Here is a 17,992-nt window from a genome sequence, read left to right on the forward strand (position 1 = left end):
GTGCACCACAGAGGGTCTAACTCCACTCCACCCACCCCACCCTGTGCTGAGGCCCCTTCCCCAGCAACACCAGCAAGTCCCGGGGGACAAGGCGTGGCTGTGTAACAGCCAGAACTGGGCACAATGCCCAGGTGGGCTCTGATAGCAAGAGCCAAGCTGGAAGATCACCTTCCCTTCTCTATGCCCAGCTTTTATTAATGTGTCCCAGAGCAGCTTCCGTTTTGTGGGCAAACGCAGCACACTCCTTCTTAGGCTGAGCATAGGGCCACTTATGATCTCTGGGTATTTTTCTCTACAACTGTGGTCAAGCCAGAGTGCCCCACCCTATTCTTGTCTTTTCAGGGAGAAATGCAAACTCTCCCTGGTATCTCACCTTTTCCTGTCATCTGGGGATGTCTCAGGGATCCACCATCTGTCACAGAGTACACTCCCTCTCCCCCGCAGCTGTGGATTTGCTTCCAATTTTTGTTATTGCCATAAAATACACATAACATAAAATTTACCATCTTAGCCATTTTCCCATGCACAGTTCCCCGTGTGGATTTTGTCTGAACAGTTGAGACCCAGGACACAGCCCTGGAAGCCTACCTCCATGGTGACATCTTTCTTTAATTGAGTCCAAGACTGAATCACTTGCTGGGCTGGAGGGTAACTGTGTGGCCCCTGTCCCCTGAGTCCTGGTTGTTGGTCCCACCACAGTGGCTGGGGTGCCACATGTCCCCTGTTGGCCCGTCCACAATGAGGTGAGGCATGTGCACAGAGGATGTGCTGGCGTTCAGAAGGACACAAGAAGTCCTTCCCTTTCCAAATACTCAGAAGATGTCTGATTAATGTTCGGTTTGTAGACTATCCTGAAATTGTGCTGGGGCACAGGCCTGTGTTTTCTGGAATCCGTGTGATCCTCTTTGGCCCTGTCCAGGCTTCTGGTCCTTCCCTCGAAACTGCCGGGGCTGGGTAATCCACCAGATCCAACAAGCCGGCTTCCTGAGAATAGCGGAGTTCCTGCCAGCTCCTCCCAGGGGCCTGGTCGTCTGGTCCCTCCCAGCACATGCACTGTGTCCTTGTGGTGTCACAGCCTCCAGCGAACACCTGCTGAGCGTCCCCTAGACCAGGCTTGCAAAACTCCACCCTCCCCACCTCTCGGAGCTCCTGCACAGACAGCACAGCCAAGGTGGCTGGTCCTGCAACGGGAGCAGAAGCTGCAGCTGGGAGACGCAGGGAGGCACGTCACATGACCCGGGGCCTCGGGAAGGGTTTCCTGCAGGGTGTGAGGCTGGAGGGGGATCTTGAGGATGTCCAGGCAGAGGGGGCTGTGTGGGCAGAGGCCCTGAGCTGTGTGAGATGAGGCCCCTCCAGGGCTCCCTGCACTGAGTGGGGTTGTCTCTAGATATGGACTGGGCCATGAAGGGGGTCACCCCAGATCACAGGGCCTGTGAGCCCCTCTCAGGAGCTGAAGTGGATCCAGCAGCAGCGGAGCTGCAGACGGGCTCAAGGGAGGGGCATGCAACCGTCTGTGCATTGGGATGGACCACGCGGGCTGCTGGAGGGAGCTGGAGAAGAGGCGGAGCCTGTGCTGGTCACCATGGGGTCTGGTCGGAGGAGATGGTGGCCCAGCCAGGGTGGAGAGGAGGGGCAGACTCAGGACATAGGGACAGTGAGGCAGAGCAAGTGGCCCCACGCTGTCCTCTGCCACTTCTCACAGTCCCACCCCCACAAAGTCTCCTTTGGCTTCTCCGAGTCCCCAGCCCTTCCTGCCACCCTGGTGCTGGGTTCCTCCTGCTGCCCCTGAGCCACGGGCCCTGGACAGCGGCATCCACCCTCCACCTGGCAGAGCCATGTCTGTGCTAGTGCCTGACACTTGAGGGTGCTTCCTCTCCAGGGTCTGGGACTCCCAGAGAGCTTGCCCCCGCCCCCTCCTGGCTGATGCCCAGAACTCTGTGACCCTGTGCGGGCACTAATGTCCCTGTTTACAGCAGAACAAGCCAGGAAGGGACTGGCCTGTGGTCCCTTGGCCAGTGTGTGGGGTCCCACTTCCCTACAGGCCCCTCTGAGAGTCCCACCCTTTTTGTACCACACCCAGCAACTCCACCCTGGCATGAGCTCACCCTCCCAGAGTCCCTTCACCGTCCCTATTCTGTCCTCTAAATTGGACCAGAGGGGCTGGGCCTCGAGGAGTCACTTCTGCTCCCCCGGGGACAGAACTGTCAGGAGGGAAGGAGTCTCGCTCTGCCTTGGGAGACAGTGCTGCACCCCTATCTGGCCGGGAGGCTCCTCGCCCTCCCCCTCTGAGCACCTCCTTTTATCTGCACCCTCCAGCTTTCCCATGTGCCCCAAACGCAGGGAACCTGGGGGCTGAGCAGTGGAGGGGTCGTGTCCCTGGGGACTGCAGGGCTGGGTCATGCAGGGGAGACACCTCCTGGGCCTGGACAGCTCTGCTCTCTCACCACCTCAGCCCGCTCCATCCACTGGGGACCTGCTGGGCTGACAAGGACTGTCCTGAAGGGGAGACGGGGACGCACAGCCAAGGTAACTGTGGGCCCTGTCTTCCAGAGTCTTCACTGGGATGGGGGTTCAGGGGGCCATGCTGGGACTCTGGGTGTCTCCTGGTGGTCATTCTGTGTCTCTTCTTTCTGCCAGCAGCCCCCTGCCCACTCCCTTCCCAGGCCCTGTGGGGATTGGAGGCCTGGACTTTGTCTCCTGTTTTCAAGCCACAAAAATGGGCCAGTGTGTTGTGTTCAATGAGACCTACAAGAAATGTGTCATCCAGGGCTGATGTCCCATGGAGAGTGACACTGAGCCTACATAAGTGTCCTGGACACCCAGGGCAGGGTCCCAAGAGCAGCAGAGCCTGCCCCTTACTACCCCACCTGCAGGAAGCCCTGCTGGTCCAGGCTGAGACCTTCACCCTGTTCATCAAAAACACTGTCACCTTCAGCAAGTTCAACTTCTCCAAGCAAGCACGGTGGGTCCTGGCTGGCCCCAGATCCTCCTTGTCCCCTCCTGGCCTGACCCCCCCAGCCCCACCTCCTCTCAGGACCACTGCCTTGGAGACCTGAGACACCACCTATTTCAAGCACTGCAGCTATGACCCACGCTTCAGTCCCTGCTGTCCTGTGTTCCGCATTGGGGACCTTGTGGCCGCGGATGGAGGGGTCTTTGAGGACCTGGCATTGCTGGTGTGTCCGTGGGGGCAGGGTTGCGGGAGGTCCCGGGGAGAGGGTCCGGGGCCCATGTGCTGGGGGAGCAGTGATGCGCTGTGTGCAGGGCGGTGCTGTGGCATCCACATCCACTGGGACTGTGACCTGGACGCCGGGGGCCCCGACTGCCGGCCCCACGACTCCTTCCAGCTGCAGGAGAGGAGCTCCAACTTCAGGTGCGGCCCCACTGCCCGCCCACTGCTCCTCAGCCCGGTCCTCCCCAACCTGTCCTCCTGTGGTGGCCGGGACAGACCACAGCCTGGCCCATCCCTCTGGACGCTCTGCTGTGTGTGAGGGGGTCCCAGTGCAGGAGGGGGTCTCTCAGCTCCAGGTCCCCCAGCACAGGCTCCGTCCAGCCTCCCTCCTGAGCCCTTTGGCCTCCACCCCATCTGTCCCCACACCCTGCTGCAGCTGGGACCCCTCAGCCCAGCCCCTCCTCCACTCCGCCCTGCCTCCAGCACCTCCCTCCACGGCACAGGGGCTTTCTTTTTACTTTTCCCTTAAGGTTTTATCTAAAAAATTACAAGAATCCCCAGAAAACTTCAAAGATTAGTACCATGAAAACTCATATAGCCTTCATCTGTGTTCACCAGGTGTTTTGTTTTTTTTTTTTTACCATTTTTCCCCATTTCCTTTCTCTCTCCCTCTCTAGAGAGGGGCTGGATATATTTAGATGGATTTCACAGGAAACCGTTGGAAAGTAAGTGGCAGATATCCGGACACTCACCCCTCTCAATGCTGCCCTGAGAATGAGGACCTTCCCCAGGTGACCACTGTCCTCTTGTCTCACTCAGGAAATGTAACATTGGCAGATAAATCTAATATTTACGTTTCTCCAGCTGTGGCAATAATAGTTCAAACTCTTTTTATTTTCTGATCCAGGATGCACTCAAGGCTCTTGCGTTGCATGTATTGTCATGTCTTTGAGGCTCCTAAGCAGACCTGTCCCATCCCTCTGCCCCCTCATGTCACCTTGTCACCCTCATGCAGACGTGCACACAGCCACCAGGCCTAGAGGTGACACCTGTGACACTGCCCGCTGGGCCCTCCTGGCCTGGCTTTGCTGGCGCCCCAGCCCTGTGCAACCATGTGGGGCTGGACCTGCCCACGCCCTGCTCCCCTCCCCTCTGCGCTCTCTTCGCACTTCTCACTGCCTAGAGCTCCTTCCTGAGCCCTGGGAATCCAGCCTGAGGGGCTCCTGGCAGGAAGTCTTCCCTGGCTCCCAGGGGAGAGTGAGTGCCCCTCTCTGGACCCCCGCAGCCCTGGGCCTGCCCCGCCTTCCCCACCCCCACTGCCGGTGTCTGTTTAGTGACCCTTCTGTCCCCATCCCCTCAGCAGGCAGGGAGCTTCTGAGAGGCAGGTGTCCCAGCTTGCTTGCCCTCTGTGACCCTGGGCTACACTTTAGAGGATGGTGGCTGGAGCCCCGACCTCGGTCCTCATTGCAGGCAAAGGTACCAAAGAGGACTGTCAGCCCTGAGCAGACAGGCAGCTTCCAAACTCCCACATCTGGCTACCCAGGTGCCTTAGAGGGGGCCCAGTACCTGCCCCCACTGCTGCTGCTGGGAGCTGGACACTGTCACCAGGGTGGGCCTGGCACCCACTCGCTGGCCCGTTCCTGAGGCCTGTACCCTCCTCTGCTGGTTAGGGGTTGGGGGGTGGGAAGGGTCAGGGCCCCGCCTTGTGGACTCATGGACGAAGCCCTAGAAGGATCAAGGCAGGGGTTGGGGGAGAATTCCACCCTTCAGCTCCCAGACAGACTGTCCCTCCCCCACTCCAGCCTCGGCAGGTGCTGCCTGGGGACCACAGAAGCCAGTTTTGTGTAGAGACTGCAGGGAACAGACGCAGGGCGCTGGCCCAGTGGGGCTCCGGCTGGGGCTGGGGCTGAAGATGCTCTCCCAGGCTCCGTCTCCAGTGTTCCCAGCAGCTCCCCACTCACCAGCTGTCCACCACACTGGCAGTGGTCGCTTCCGGCCCTGCCTGGCTCCCAGCCCTCCTCCCCCTTGCCGGCACCCCCCTCACAGGGAGAGCCCCTGCCCTCTCAGCTGCGCTGCACTGGGGTCTGTGCAGCCAGAGTCCAAGGCCAGGGAGAAGGCAGCCTGACAGGAGGAGTGTGGCAGCTGCTCTGTGCTGGGTTCCAAGGGCAGGGCCCCTCCCAACTCTGGGCCTCATCCATGGAGTGAGGAGTGTAGTGGGCAGATGCTCCAACCCCCTAGGACCCCAGGCAAGGGCACAGGCACCTCTGCTCAGCTGATGAGCACCAGCCCCTTCCTGATGGCAGCCCTCTGGCTGTGGAGGGCTGAGATGGGGGGAAGGGGAGGGGCTGAGTTGGTGGGCATGGGGTCCTTTGGGACCTTCTATATGTCTCCTTGGTGACACCAGCCCAATGCCCTGGAACCTGCTTACCAGGCTCCTGGGAGCCATGGGGTGGGGGCTGTATATTTGGACACATGTCACTGCTGCCCAAGGTCACACTGAGAACGTGTCTGTGCAGCTGCCCACCCCAGCCTGAGGCAACTGCACGAGGACCATGCTCTGACCAAGACCCCACGTAGAGCCCAGGGGCTGGAGAGAATGTCCCTAACAGAGGACATGGAGCCCCAGCAGGCTGGCCTGGTTCTGGCTCTGGAATCCTCCTGGGGGCCTGAGTCCTGCCTGCTGGAGAATTTCCCCATGTCCCTAGCCCACGGTCAGGAGGGGAAGGACGAGGCTGCAGGAGCCAAGCCCTCTCTGGGTCCCAGGGAGGGGCAGAGTTTGGGGTACGCATCCCAGGGAGACAAGGGGCTGCCTCCTCATGAGTCCCTGGTGAGCAGGGCCGTGTTGGCAGCTTGTTGGTGGAGTGACATGGGCCAGGCTGGGGAGGGGAGGCCTGGGGCTCAGGCTGGGCAGTATCTGGAATCATCTGGCACCTGGAGCCTCAGCAAAGCCTTGAGGTCCCTGCTGTCTCTCACCCCCAGGGCAGTGTCCGTGAGAGGCGGGGTTCAGAAGGGCTGGGGTGAGAGGTCACGGTCCTGAGGCCTGGTTATTGGAGGGGGGTCATGTGTCCCTGGTTGTCCTTGGGGCACAAAGAAAGTGATGTCGAACCTGCAGATAGTGGAGGAGTAAAGCTGCCAAAGCCGCAGCTTCCTGTGTGGTCCTCACAGGCAGGAATGGGGAGGAGGAGGTGTCTATGGTAGACAGAGCATGGCCTTGGGGAGGCCACAGGGGGTGCAGCATGGGCCTGGAGACCCTCAAGCATGGGGCCCCACTACTACTACAGGTGGGCTGAAGGTCCCTGGAACAGGCCCAGGTGCTCGTGCACCCACCTGCCGGCGTGTGTCCCATCCTGAGCCTTTTTCACAAAGCCCTGAGGGGGTGGCAGGGAGAGAGGCTGCTGGAAGCTGCGGGCAGCCCTGGGCTGGGAAACAGCTGCTGCCTCAGTCTGCACATGGGTGCATGCCCAGGGGACCATGTGGGCCATGTGGGCCATGTGTGCCTGTGCCTGAGAGATGCGTGTGCCCGGGCAGAGGGGCCTCTCCATCCAGGGCAGGCCTCAGGACATGCCCTGCTCTCTGGGAGCCCTGGGAAACCAAGGAGACCCCGGGACTCCACTGCCCTTTCTAGGCGGCCTCCTTGGGGTCCAGGCTCTGCTCTCTGGATGTGCCCCCGAGAGGACATATAGGGAGCCTGGGAGGGGCCTGGCCCCACCCTGTCAGGGACCCCTCTGTGCCTGGTATGCAGCTCCTCTCTGAGCTGGGCAGAGGGCACTGTCCTGAGGACAGAATCCCAGGACCAAGGCCTGGCCATGTCCGTGACTCAGTGCTGTCCCAGGGCTGGGGCCTCCCTACTCTAGAATCTCAGCAAGTTTGCTGTGGATTTGGGACAACCTTGTGGTTCTCAGGGGCAAGTGAAGAACCAGAACACCACAGTGGACATGGCAACAGGCCACACTGCAAGCCGAGCAGTTACTATTGTGGGTCCCTGGGACTAAGGCTCTTCCCTGCCTGCCCTGATCCACCTGCCCAGGTAGCTGGACTTGGTCATAAATTGGAAGGTCCTGGGCAGAGTCCACCACTCCAGCACTGGCCACAGCCCACTCCCAAAGACCCGAAGCTTGGCACCTGGGCTAAGGTCCTGAGGTCCTGAGGACCACCTGGCATGGGCAGGTCTGCAAACCCGAGCTGCCCCAGATAGACGGGCTGCCAGCCCCTCAGGCCTCCTGAGGAGGTAGGGGAGGGTGGGCAGATGGGCCCTCAGCGGTCCTCATGCACTGGTGGGTTGCTCTGTGTAACTGTACTCCTGGGCTGGTGTCTGGCTAGGGGGCTGCAGGGCCGGCACCATCTCCTCCAGGCTGCCATGTGGGGCAGTCAACACCAGCTGCTCCCGCTGGTTCTCCTTGCTGTGCCAGATGCCGTAGCCAAAATACACTGCGAGTCCTGAAAGGGTGGGACAAGCCTGAGGGGCAGGTCCCAGCCCTGCTTCCCTGCTTGCCCTCCCCCTGCAGCCCCCTGGGGTCCCAGCCAGGCCCCCACTCACCAATCAGCAGCCAGATGGAGAAGCTCAGCCAGGTCACATAGCTCAGCTGCAGCATGAGGAAGATGTTGAGGAGGATGCTCAGGGCGGGAGTCAGGGGCACCATGGGAACCTGAGGGGACAAGGGCAGGGCTGGGCTGGGCTGCAGGGAAGGGCTGCTGGCCCAGGGCCTGATTTCTCGGGAGTCCACAGAGCCTTTCTCTGCCTCTGGAGATTCCGGAGACAAGGGCCCACCCGCCATGCAGAGAGGGGGGTGTGGGGCACTGGCCTGCCCAGCCCTGCGGCCCGGGCGCATCCTGCCCCGGCAGAGGAGGAAGGGGCGAAGGGAGCTGGCTGGGCTGAGCACGGTGGGTGCTGGCTGGAGGAAGTACCTGAAAGGTGTCCTGCCGGCGCTGTTGCTGGTGAGCCCCCAGGACGAGGAGACTGAGCAGAAACGTGGCGGAGCTGAGCAGGAGCAGCAGGGTGTAGCCCCAGGTTGGGAGGTTCAGGGCCGAGTCCCCAAAGACCAGCACGCAGTCCAGGGTGATGGCTGAGGCCACCAGGACACCGAGTGCCCAAGTCACAGCGGCTCCAGGCCTGCACCCACCCAGGAAGCAGAGGTAGGGCCTCAGGGCTGGTCGCAGCTGCCCGGGCTGAGGAGCTGAGGCCTGCTCGGTGCCCACAGGGCTGCCTGGGCCCTGAGAGCTGGCTGGAGGGGCCTTTCGGAAGCGTAGAATGATAATGCTCGTAGTCACGACAGTGCGGGTGATCATTGCGCTGAGGCACAGGAACTGGACCAGTGCCTCGTGGTCCAGCAGCAGTGCCAGGAAAGCCATGAGAACCCCGAGCACCATGATGGCCACCATAGGCACTTGGTTCCGGGGGTGCACATGGGCAAACACCTGGAAGAAGAGCCCGTCTCTGGCCATGGCATAGGTGATGCGAGGCAGGAAGAGAATGATGTTGAGTATGGCAGTGTTCATGGCTGTGGCAGAGGGTGGGAGACTGGTCAGCATGGTGCACAGGCCCACCAGGGGCTGCTGCTGGGGTCCAGGACATGGGTGGCCCCTTGGGAACACGGGCATGAGTTTGTCTCGGCTCCGAGAGTGAGCCTGAGTATACAAGGGTGCTGGATTGTTCCCCCTGACCACCCAGGGATGGGACAGCCCAGTTTAGGTGGCAGACCCACTGGAGAATCTGATGAGGGCTGAGTCCCTCTGCCTGGAAGGATCTGGAAGCACATACCCAGAACTGACATTCTGTTTACAACTGGGAGGGGCAGTGAGTAGGTCCCTCCCAACAAGCCCAGGTGGAGAGTCTAATCATTAGCATCTTCCTGGGCCCAGGATGCAACTGGGAGCACAGGCCCAGATGGAGATGTGTTCCCTGGAGGCTTAGGGCAGGGCGCCACTGCCATGTTCCCTTCCCCCTTGCCCAGATCGGCCCCTTACCGCAGATTGCACCCACTGCCACGATGAAGGCTGCCCAGCTATAGCCCCGCTGGTGAAAGGCATCAGCGAGTGCCCAGTAAGGGTGCAGGCTGTGCCAGGGCACCATGAGGGTGAGCACAGTGGAGACGAGGATGTTGGCACCAGCTACCAGACCAACTGAGATGGTGATGGCCATAGGCACTGTTCGCTTTGCATTCTGGGCCTCCTCACTGGAGGCAGCAATGGCACCAAAGCCCACGAAGGCATAGAAGCAGGTAGTGGTGCCAGCCATGATGCCAGAGAAGCCAAAGGGTGCAAAGCCACCCTCTTCAGCGCTCCAGTTGTGTGGGCGGGCCAGGAAAAACCCCAGAATGATGATGAAGATGATGACAGCCAGGCTGATGGCAGAGAAGGTGCGGTTGAGCCAGGAAGAAACACGAGCTTTGCAGGAGACAAATGTGGAGACTGAAAGTATAATGCCAGCAGCCAGGAAGTCTGGGTTCTGGGCCAGGAAAGGCACCTGCCAGATGCCCACATGGTCCTCAATGAAGCTGTGGATACGGTGGCTGAAGATGACATCCACGTAGCTGCTCCAGACCCGGGCCAAAGCAGCACCAGTAATGAGGTGCCCAAGGAGCGTGTTCCAGCCAATGAGAAAGGCCCACAGTTCACCCATGGACACATAAGTGAACAGGTAGGGAGAGCCCGTGTGGGGCACATGCGCTGCCAACTCCACGTAGCATAGGGCTCCCACCAGGGAGGCCATGGCAGCTATGCTGAAGGACACGACCACTGCAGGGCCAGCCATCCCCTTGGCCACAGTGCCCGTGAGCACGTAGAGGCCCAAGCCTACCGTGCCACCCACAGCCCGCAGGGTCAGGTCCAGCGTGGTCAGATGGCGCTGCGGTGACATCTCCCTGGGGGATTCCTCCAGTGGCTTCTGCCGGTTCAGCTTCTGGCAGAAGCGTGTCAGGCTGGCGGCACTCGGCAGTCCCCAGACCATGGTGGGCAACTGAGAGGAGCATTAAGCTGGATGCCAGCACCTACAAGGGTGAGAGGGCCGTGACAGGCTGCCCAGCCGGGTCCTGTCCAGCCTTCAGTCCTTGCTGTCACCCTGTCCTGGGGACCCAAGCCTGGAACCACTGGCAGCTGCAGGGCTGGATGAGGCAGGCTCAGGGTCTGGCAGCAGGGTGGGCAGGAGGCCACAGGGAAGCCTGCCTCCTGGGCAATGACTGTTTGTTTGGGAGGGGCTCTCTTGGTGGGGGGTAGCAGCCCCAGCGAGCCCGGCTAGGAACCCCTCCAGTGGTCTGGGATCCCAGAGCGGAGTGGAAATCCAAGGCTTGCCAAGAACTGGGCCAGGCCTCCAGGACCCAGGATTAGAGTGACTCTGCGGCCCTGGGTGTAGCCTAGGCAGCCGTATGGCCTCAGACAGAAACTTTCATCCCGCCATTGCCCCCGCCCTGCAGGTGTATCAGCGCACCCCTCCTAGAGTGGGGAGCACCCTGGGCCCTGCGCCCAAAGCCAAGGACCTGTGGCCCACACCTGAGCCCTGACAGCCTGCCACCTCACTAGCTGCTGCTAGAGCCAGTTCCCCAATGACCCTGTCCCCAGGTTCCCGAGCTTTTGCCTCTTCTCTGGCCTGAGTCCATCCCTGCAAGACTTGCTGGGACTCATCTGATGGCACTGCCACCACTCTGTGCATGGGGCCCACCCCATCCCAGACGCCCGATCCAGCACTGGGCCCTGCCTTGCGGTCACACACGCACTCAGCCCGCCCTGCCCACACCTCACAAGGTCAAGACCAGCGCTCCCCAGGTTCGGGGGAAGCCCTATGACTGTGCCTGGTTCACAGATGAAGAAGCTCAGGCCTCCAGGTAAGTGACTAGCCCAGGTCACCGGGGTGGCCTCAGGAGGCAGGTGGAGGTTAAGATCCAGGTTTGGGGTGTGGGGGCCTAGAATTGGCCACCCCAAGATATGTCTCTTTGGCATGATGATTATTTGGCACTGGTTCCTTTGCAGACAGAAAAGCAACTGAAAAGTAGAATTTACTTACCCTTTGTAAGAGACATTTACATTGTAAAGGAACTCTCCAACTGTAAAGATATCTCCCTCTCTACCAGGAAGAAGGGGAGATGACCTTATCTCTAGAAACTCTTAATCAATGGGGAAGGCAACTTAAATCTGCATTTGTTTATTGTGCTTGTCTGGTAACCTCCTGTAACTGACTCCCCCCACCCCCAGCATCCTCCTTTGTCTTTTGGCTGGATATGATATTCGGGGTGGTGGTTTCGGCTGTTTTGGTGAGTTGCTCGGCTTGCCTGAGCCTCTCCCATCTATACATTGACAAATAGAAATGACAAGCAATAGGAAATATTGGAGTACATGAGGAAGCCATTTGGTATAAACCTAATTCGGCCTGACTTTGCTATTTTTTCCAAAAGGGCCTGACTGTGGCCATTGAGCACATATTGTATATCTGCTTTAAAACATTTACTATGGCAAGAACAAAGGCCCTTGAGATAAAGGTGCAACTTCCCTCCCCCTCCAACATTGGCATTTCCTTAAGGATTAAGCATCTTTCCTTAGGCTAGGAACTGATTGCTGTGCTCACCTGTGACCACCCAGCTGGAGACAATAGACTTGCCTCCTGCTATGCCCACCAAGATAGCAGACCCACTACCTGCTGTGTCCATCAAGCACTGTGCCCACAGGGCAATCCTGTGACTATTGTGGGAGGGACATTTCAATCATATGTGAAAAATCCTGTTTGGGGGTATATAACCACTCTGTGCACCCCACTTCTTCGGTGCCCTTTCTTCCTTTGGGAAGAAAGGCCCCGGGCTATGGTCCTCACAAAGCTTTGTTTACTTTTCTCTTGCTATTCTGTCTCATGTGAATTTAATTCGTTCTCTGGCCAGATGAACCCAGAGAAGGTAGAGGAAATGTCTTCCTCCCCTACAGGGGTGAGTTCTGGAACCCACCTGCTTTCCACTGCTGCAGACACCCTCCTTGATCCCTCATCCCAACACACGGACTTCACCAGCTAGGCACCACCCAGGCCCCTTGACCCTGGGAGGTGTGGGGGCTGTGGGAGTCAGGCAAGACACTGGTAAGATGAGGGTCTGAATGTGGCTGAGAGGCTCTGGGCAGTCCCTGGCCTCCTGACACAATGGTGTAGGGACCTGAAATTGGCCACCCCAAGATATGTCTCTTTGGCATCAGGATTATTTGAGGCTGATTGCTTTTGATAAACTGGGACAGGGAAGGAGGCTCTGAGGAATGGAACTTGCCCTTTGTTAGGACACATTTACATTTGTAAGGTAAATCTCTGTCTGTAAAGGTGCCTCCCTCTCTGTACCAGGAAGAAGAAAGGAGATGACCTTCTCTCTAGAAACTCTTAATCAATACCAAAGGCAAGGACTTAAAATCTGCATTTTATTGTGCTTCTCTGGTAACCTCCCGTAACTGACTTCCCTCCTCCTCCCAACATTGGCATCTCCTTAAAGATTAAGCATCTTTCTTTAGGCTAGGAACTGATTGCAGCACTCATCTGTGACCACCCCCAGCCCGAGGCAACACACCTGCCACCCCGCGGCATTCACTGAGACAGCAGACCTGCTGTGTCCATCAAGCACTGTGCCAACAGGGCAATCTTGTGACTATTGTGGGAGGGACATTTCAATCACATGTGAAACACCCTGTTTGGGGGTATATAACCACTGTGCGCACCCCACTTCTTCAGTGCCCTTTCTTCCTTCAGGAAGAAAGGCCCCAGGCCATGGTTCCTCAAAAAGCTTTGTGTAATGTTCTCTTGCTATTCTGTCTCATGTGAATTTAATTCGTTCTCTGGCCAGATGAACCCACATTTGGGAAGAGGAAATGTCTTCCTCCCCTACAATAGGATGGCAGTAAGCCACCTCATCCACTGACGAGGGAGCGCCCGGCTGTGGGGAGTGTTCTGTGAATGGGCAGAACTCGTGCTGGCTGTTCTGAGCTTCCAGCTACAGAGAGTGTGCTGAAAGGAGGCAAGCAGACCCCTGTGGAAGACCTCCAGCCCTCCAGCTTGGGGCACCCCTAGGGCCCCTCAGACCCCAATGGCAGCCCCTCCCAGCCCAGGAGCACCTGTCAAGCCTGGAGGACATCTATTGGAATAAACTTTGCTGTGAGTTCATATGCACGTGAGGTCAAAGCTGTTGCTAAGGCATGTCTTAGAAGACAAAAGGCTGCAATATTGGCGGGCACAGGCCGAGCAGGTAAGAGCCTGTCACTGCCTGGAGAAGACTCCCGTGGGGCTGACCCAGTGGCATAGTGGTGAAGTTTAGCACGCTCGGCTTCAGCAGCCTGGGTTCGCAGGTTCAGATCCTGGGTGTGGAGCTACACCACTAATCAAGCAATGCTCTGGCAGTGACCCACATACAAAATAGAGGAAGACTGGCACAGACGTTAGCTCAGGGCCAGTCTTCCTCACCAAAAAACAGAAGACCCCTGTGATAAGATAAGTTGGTCATGGGATGGAGTAGATGACAACGTGTCCCTCAGCAACCTCAAGAAAGTTTCCGTGCAATGAGGTACAGTGTAAAAAAGACACCATCCCCAACCCTGTAGCACATCCCTCCGAGCTGTTCGTTTGGCTCTAGGAGACCCAAGGCATAAGTAAAGCTGTTAGTGTGCTTATAAAAGAACAAACAGAGGAGATTTTTCCCTCCATTTTCTTCTATGTCCTGAGAACTTGGCTTTTTGACCAATGAGAAGATTCCCCTTGGTCTCCACCATCCAGAAGATGCATTTTCCAGAGTGCACCTTGGTGGCCACTCACATAGACTGGGTTCTGAGCACTCTCTGTCCTGCTGTGCCAAGCTCTCGGGGGAGTTTGTCTCTAATGTCATAAAGGCTGTTGCCATCTCAACTTCCTTGCATGTTAGTGCTGGAAAATTCTCATTCCAGTAGTGCCTGCCCAGTGTCACAGATAAGTGAATCTATGACAGGAGGTGTAACACGCTCCCATGGGAGACCCGAGACACTGTCCTTACCACCTGCGCAACTAAGCTCTTTACTCTCTCTGGCTATTTTGGGGAGTGAACTTTTTGGATCATGGAGGCAACATCATCACTGCCCTCCCCAGGGACACCTCCTGCATCCACGGTAAAGAATTATTCTGTCTGTAGGGGCTGGCCCTGTGGCCGAGTGGTTAAGTTCGCGCGCTCTGCTGCAGGCGGCCCAGTGTTTCGTTAGTTCGAATCCTGGGCGCGGACATGGCACTGCTCATCGGACCACGCTGAGGCAGCGTCCCACATGCCACAACTAGAAGAACCCACAACGAAGAATACACAACTGTACCGGGGGGCTTTGGGGAGAAAAAGGAAAAAATAAAATCTTTAAAAAAAAAAAAAAAAGAATTATTCTGTCTGTAAAGTTACCTCCAGGTCTTTCCTTAAAAAGGCTCATTGGATGGAGTCATATTAGAATAACAAACATGATGGCCTTTTGAATTGGAAAAACTTCATATTTGAAAACTATTGGAGAGGCTCTCATCACAAGCAGCTGCCTTACTGTTATTTATGGGAAGATGAAATTGAAAAGAAAACACCCCAAAATATAACAGCTAGCCTTAGGGAATCCCTTAATAAAATGAGAGAACAGAAGCCAGACTTACAACAAAGATTAAAGAGCAAATTTAAGGGAAATTCCCCTTCTCCTCCCTCCTCTGCTCCCCTATACCCCCAGCTCCCTGTCCCTGACCCCCTAGAAGATCTGGTGGGTCTCTGGGCCCCTGGTTTCAACTCCCCCTCTCAAGACTTAGCTCCTCAGCCACTTTCCTCAGATGGTAAAACCCCAACTTCTCCAGACAGCATCCAGCTGCCCATCTTCACTGCCCTCTCTTTAGAAGACTCACAGGGGGCCCTCAGGCCTGACCTCCAGGCTAGGGGCACACAGGTCACTGGTGTAAATGCTGAAGCCAGGAAGTGAATTCAGTGGAAGCAGCCAGGAAAGGCAGGAAGGCTGGTGTGCTGCCCCTTCCAAGTCCTCCTGCTTTCCAGGGCTCTGTCATCAGGCTCCGCCAGTGTCAGGCAGTCCACGCAGGGTCCACTGTGGATGTGCCCTGGACCTCCGCTGCAGACAGTTCATGTCCCCTGGACACAGCCCATCTATGAAATTATAAACCTCTCTTGCCTCCATGGTCAGAAGATCCCACTAAATTTAGAGAGGACTTAGAAAGGTTAGTGGCTGTTCATAACCCCACCCACGGAGATCGTGGCTGGCTGCTAAGGGGGTTCTTTCAGCCCGGGATTACACTGTAGTTATCAGACAGGCCAGGGGGCCCCCTGGAGGAAACCCCCTCACAGGGGAAATAGAGGGCCAGACCCTCTCCCAGGCCCGCCTGCAAGTGCAGGAAGGGGCTCTGCTAGAGGCTGACACTCAAAATTTAATAGGAGCGATTTTAGAGGTGTTTCCTCCTAAAGTTAATTGGTCAAAAATCAACCACTCAGAATGAAGGCAATGACAAATAGGAATGGCAAGCAGTAGGATATATTGGAGTCTATGAGGAAGCCATTTGGTGTAACCCTAATTCAGCCTGACTTTGTTTTTTCCAAAAGGGCCTGACCGTGGCCATTGAGCATGCATTGTATATCTGCTTTAAACATTTCCTATGGCAAGAACAAATACCTTTAAGATAAAGGTGCAACTCCCCCCGCTCCCCCGCCATTGGCATTTCCTTGAGGATAAGCAGCTTTCCTTAGGCTAGGAACTGATTGCTGTGCTCACTTGTGACCACCCAGCTGGAGACAACAGACCTGCCACCCTGCTGTGTTCACCAAGACAGCAGACCTACCTGCTGTTTCCATCAATGGTTGTGCTGCCAGAGCAGTCTCGTGACTATTGTAAAACGGACGTTTCAATCCTATGTGAAACTTCCTGTTTGGGGGTATATCACCACTCTGTGCACCCCACTTCTTCCCACTTCCTTTGGAAAGAAAGGCCCCGGGCCATGGTCCTCACATTTTAGCTCAGAATAAACTCACCAAAATTTTCATTTATAGATTGGTTATGGGTTATTTTCTTCGACAGCAACATCCAAAAGCCTTTGTTGAACATTTCATACAAACTTTTCAAAGGTGCAGTGTGTTAAACCCGGAAGCCCCAGAGCACAGGAATCTCCCAATTTCTGCTCTAGTAGGAAATTTTCTTCCTGATTTAAAAAAACAAATTACAAATAGTGTGGTTGGTTGGTCAGGGCAGCCATTAAGTGTAATAATGGAGGCTGTGACACAGTTCTTTGAAAACAGTCAGCAGGAAAGCAAAAGAACAAAGAGCAACTCTTCTGGCTTTACAACTTGAATCTTTAGAGAAGGAGAAATGTGACTGTGAGAGGAAACTGAAGCCACTCAGAGGGCTCCCTATTCGCCTGCAGACACTTGCAGGTCTTGCAGGAAACCAGGGCACTTGGAAGAGGTTGTCCTGCTCTTAAGAGGAGGGAAAGTTAAAAAATACCTGCCTTGGCCCCAGCTCCCCCAGAAGACTCACTTTTCTCCTCCTGAGGGACATTTCCCCCTTAAATGATGGGGTCAGCTGATCCTCAGTCACTCCCCTGAGCCACCATTAAACTTAAAATAGAGGATGGGGAACTGGTTTTCTTAAGGGACACTTTCTCTTCTATCCCTTCAGAGGGTTTATGTTTACCCGTCCCCTCTGATTCTGTGCAAGCTGTCGGAGTCGCTGGGCAGCCTATTTCATGGCCCAGATCCCAGCCACTCCCACATCTTTAGCCCCTTAACACTCACCCTGCCTCTCTAGTCTCCCACTGCTCTCCAGCAAAACTTTTTGGCAGAGGTTAGTTATGTGAATTTAACGCCACTAAAAATTGTAATGACAAAGGCATTTTCACCTCCCTGCCCTCAGGCCAAACCCCAAGTCTCCTACTTTCCTTGCTAGAAAGGTATCCTGATTGAAATTCTTCTGAAGAGGATGAGTCTTTAAAAGATGTCCCCATTAGTCTCTGGGCTACACATGCAAATAAAGTAGGGTTGTTACTGAGTGCAGAACCCGTGCACATTACTTGGCAAAAGAACAAACTGTGTTCATCAGGAGCCCATTACCTGCTCTCCAGAGATGCAGAGTGAGGAGCTGAACCTCTAACAGACCCCCTTCTGCAACAGGGTGGACTAGTTCTTACTCCCTCCCCCTGTAATCCTCCAATCTTTCCAGTCAGGGGAAGGCAAGTTTGACTCAGACGGGAACCAAATCCATAGATCTGTACAAGCCCTCAGAGCCATAAAGTCTTGTATTCCTCAGCATCCTTGGCCCCTGATCCAGCTGTCATCCTGAGCTCAGTTCCTGCTGGTGCAGCCTGGGTGACAGGAGTTGACCTTGCTCAGCTCTCTTTCCAATCCCACTGCAGCCTGACTGACAAGTTTGTTCTGCATTTACATTTAAAGGGAGGCCATTCGTGTGGACTTGCCTTCCTCAGGGATATTGTGAGTCCCCCTCATATTGTCCCCAATCCTACAGCCCACGTGGATTCTGTAGCCTTCACTCAAGGCTCCGCTCCTGTTCAGTATGTGGATGACCTTCTACTCTGTAATCAGAGTAAACAGGGAGCCTTACAGACCCCTCACTCTCCTGAAGGCACGAGCTGCTCGAGGCCATAAAGCCTCCAGATCTGAACCTCAGTGGGTGCAGACGACTGGGACCTACTCAGGACAGGAGCCATGTCAAGGCATTCAACAGCTCACCCCACATGCCTTGAGTCCACTTTGTCCACCCCTCTCCCCAAAATGAAGAAACAGCTCCGTAACCATCTAGGGGCAGCTGGTTACTGCCCCAGTGGATTCCTGATTCTGTAGCCCTTCTAACCCTCTGTGTGCTCTTCTCCCAGAC

At 56.3% G+C, this 17,992-nt stretch overlaps 1 protein-coding gene across 3 annotated transcripts in view; it reads right to left on the reverse strand.

Annotated features, from left to right (window-relative positions):
* Nucleotides 1-7,303: 7,303 nt before the first annotated feature.
* Nucleotides 7,304-17,992, reverse strand: part of LOC103542948 (cationic amino acid transporter 4) — a 96,925-nt gene continuing 86,236 nt past the window's right edge. For 2 of the 3 annotated variants that reach the window (XM_070628333.1, XM_070628332.1), the window contains exons 2-5: nt 9,137-10,158; nt 8,078-8,670; nt 7,710-7,818; nt 7,304-7,609 (exon numbers count right to left, since the gene is read on the reverse strand). In XM_070628333.1, the coding sequence (XP_070484434.1) occupies nt 7,437-7,609; nt 7,710-7,818; nt 8,078-8,670; nt 9,137-10,118 (1,857 nt within the window). In that variant the 5' untranslated portion in view covers nt 10,119-10,158 and the 3' untranslated portion in view covers nt 7,304-7,436. Of the gene's footprint in view, nt 7,629-7,709; nt 7,819-8,077; nt 8,671-9,136; nt 10,159-17,992 lie in introns of all 3 variants that reach the window. The other variant, XM_070628334.1, reaches the window with a different exon arrangement.

This window comes from Equus przewalskii, chromosome 7 (genome assembly GCF_037783145.1).
Source record: "Equus przewalskii isolate Varuska chromosome 7, EquPr2, whole genome shotgun sequence".
In the NCBI taxonomy this organism is placed as follows: domain Eukaryota; kingdom Metazoa; phylum Chordata; class Mammalia; order Perissodactyla; family Equidae; genus Equus; species Equus przewalskii.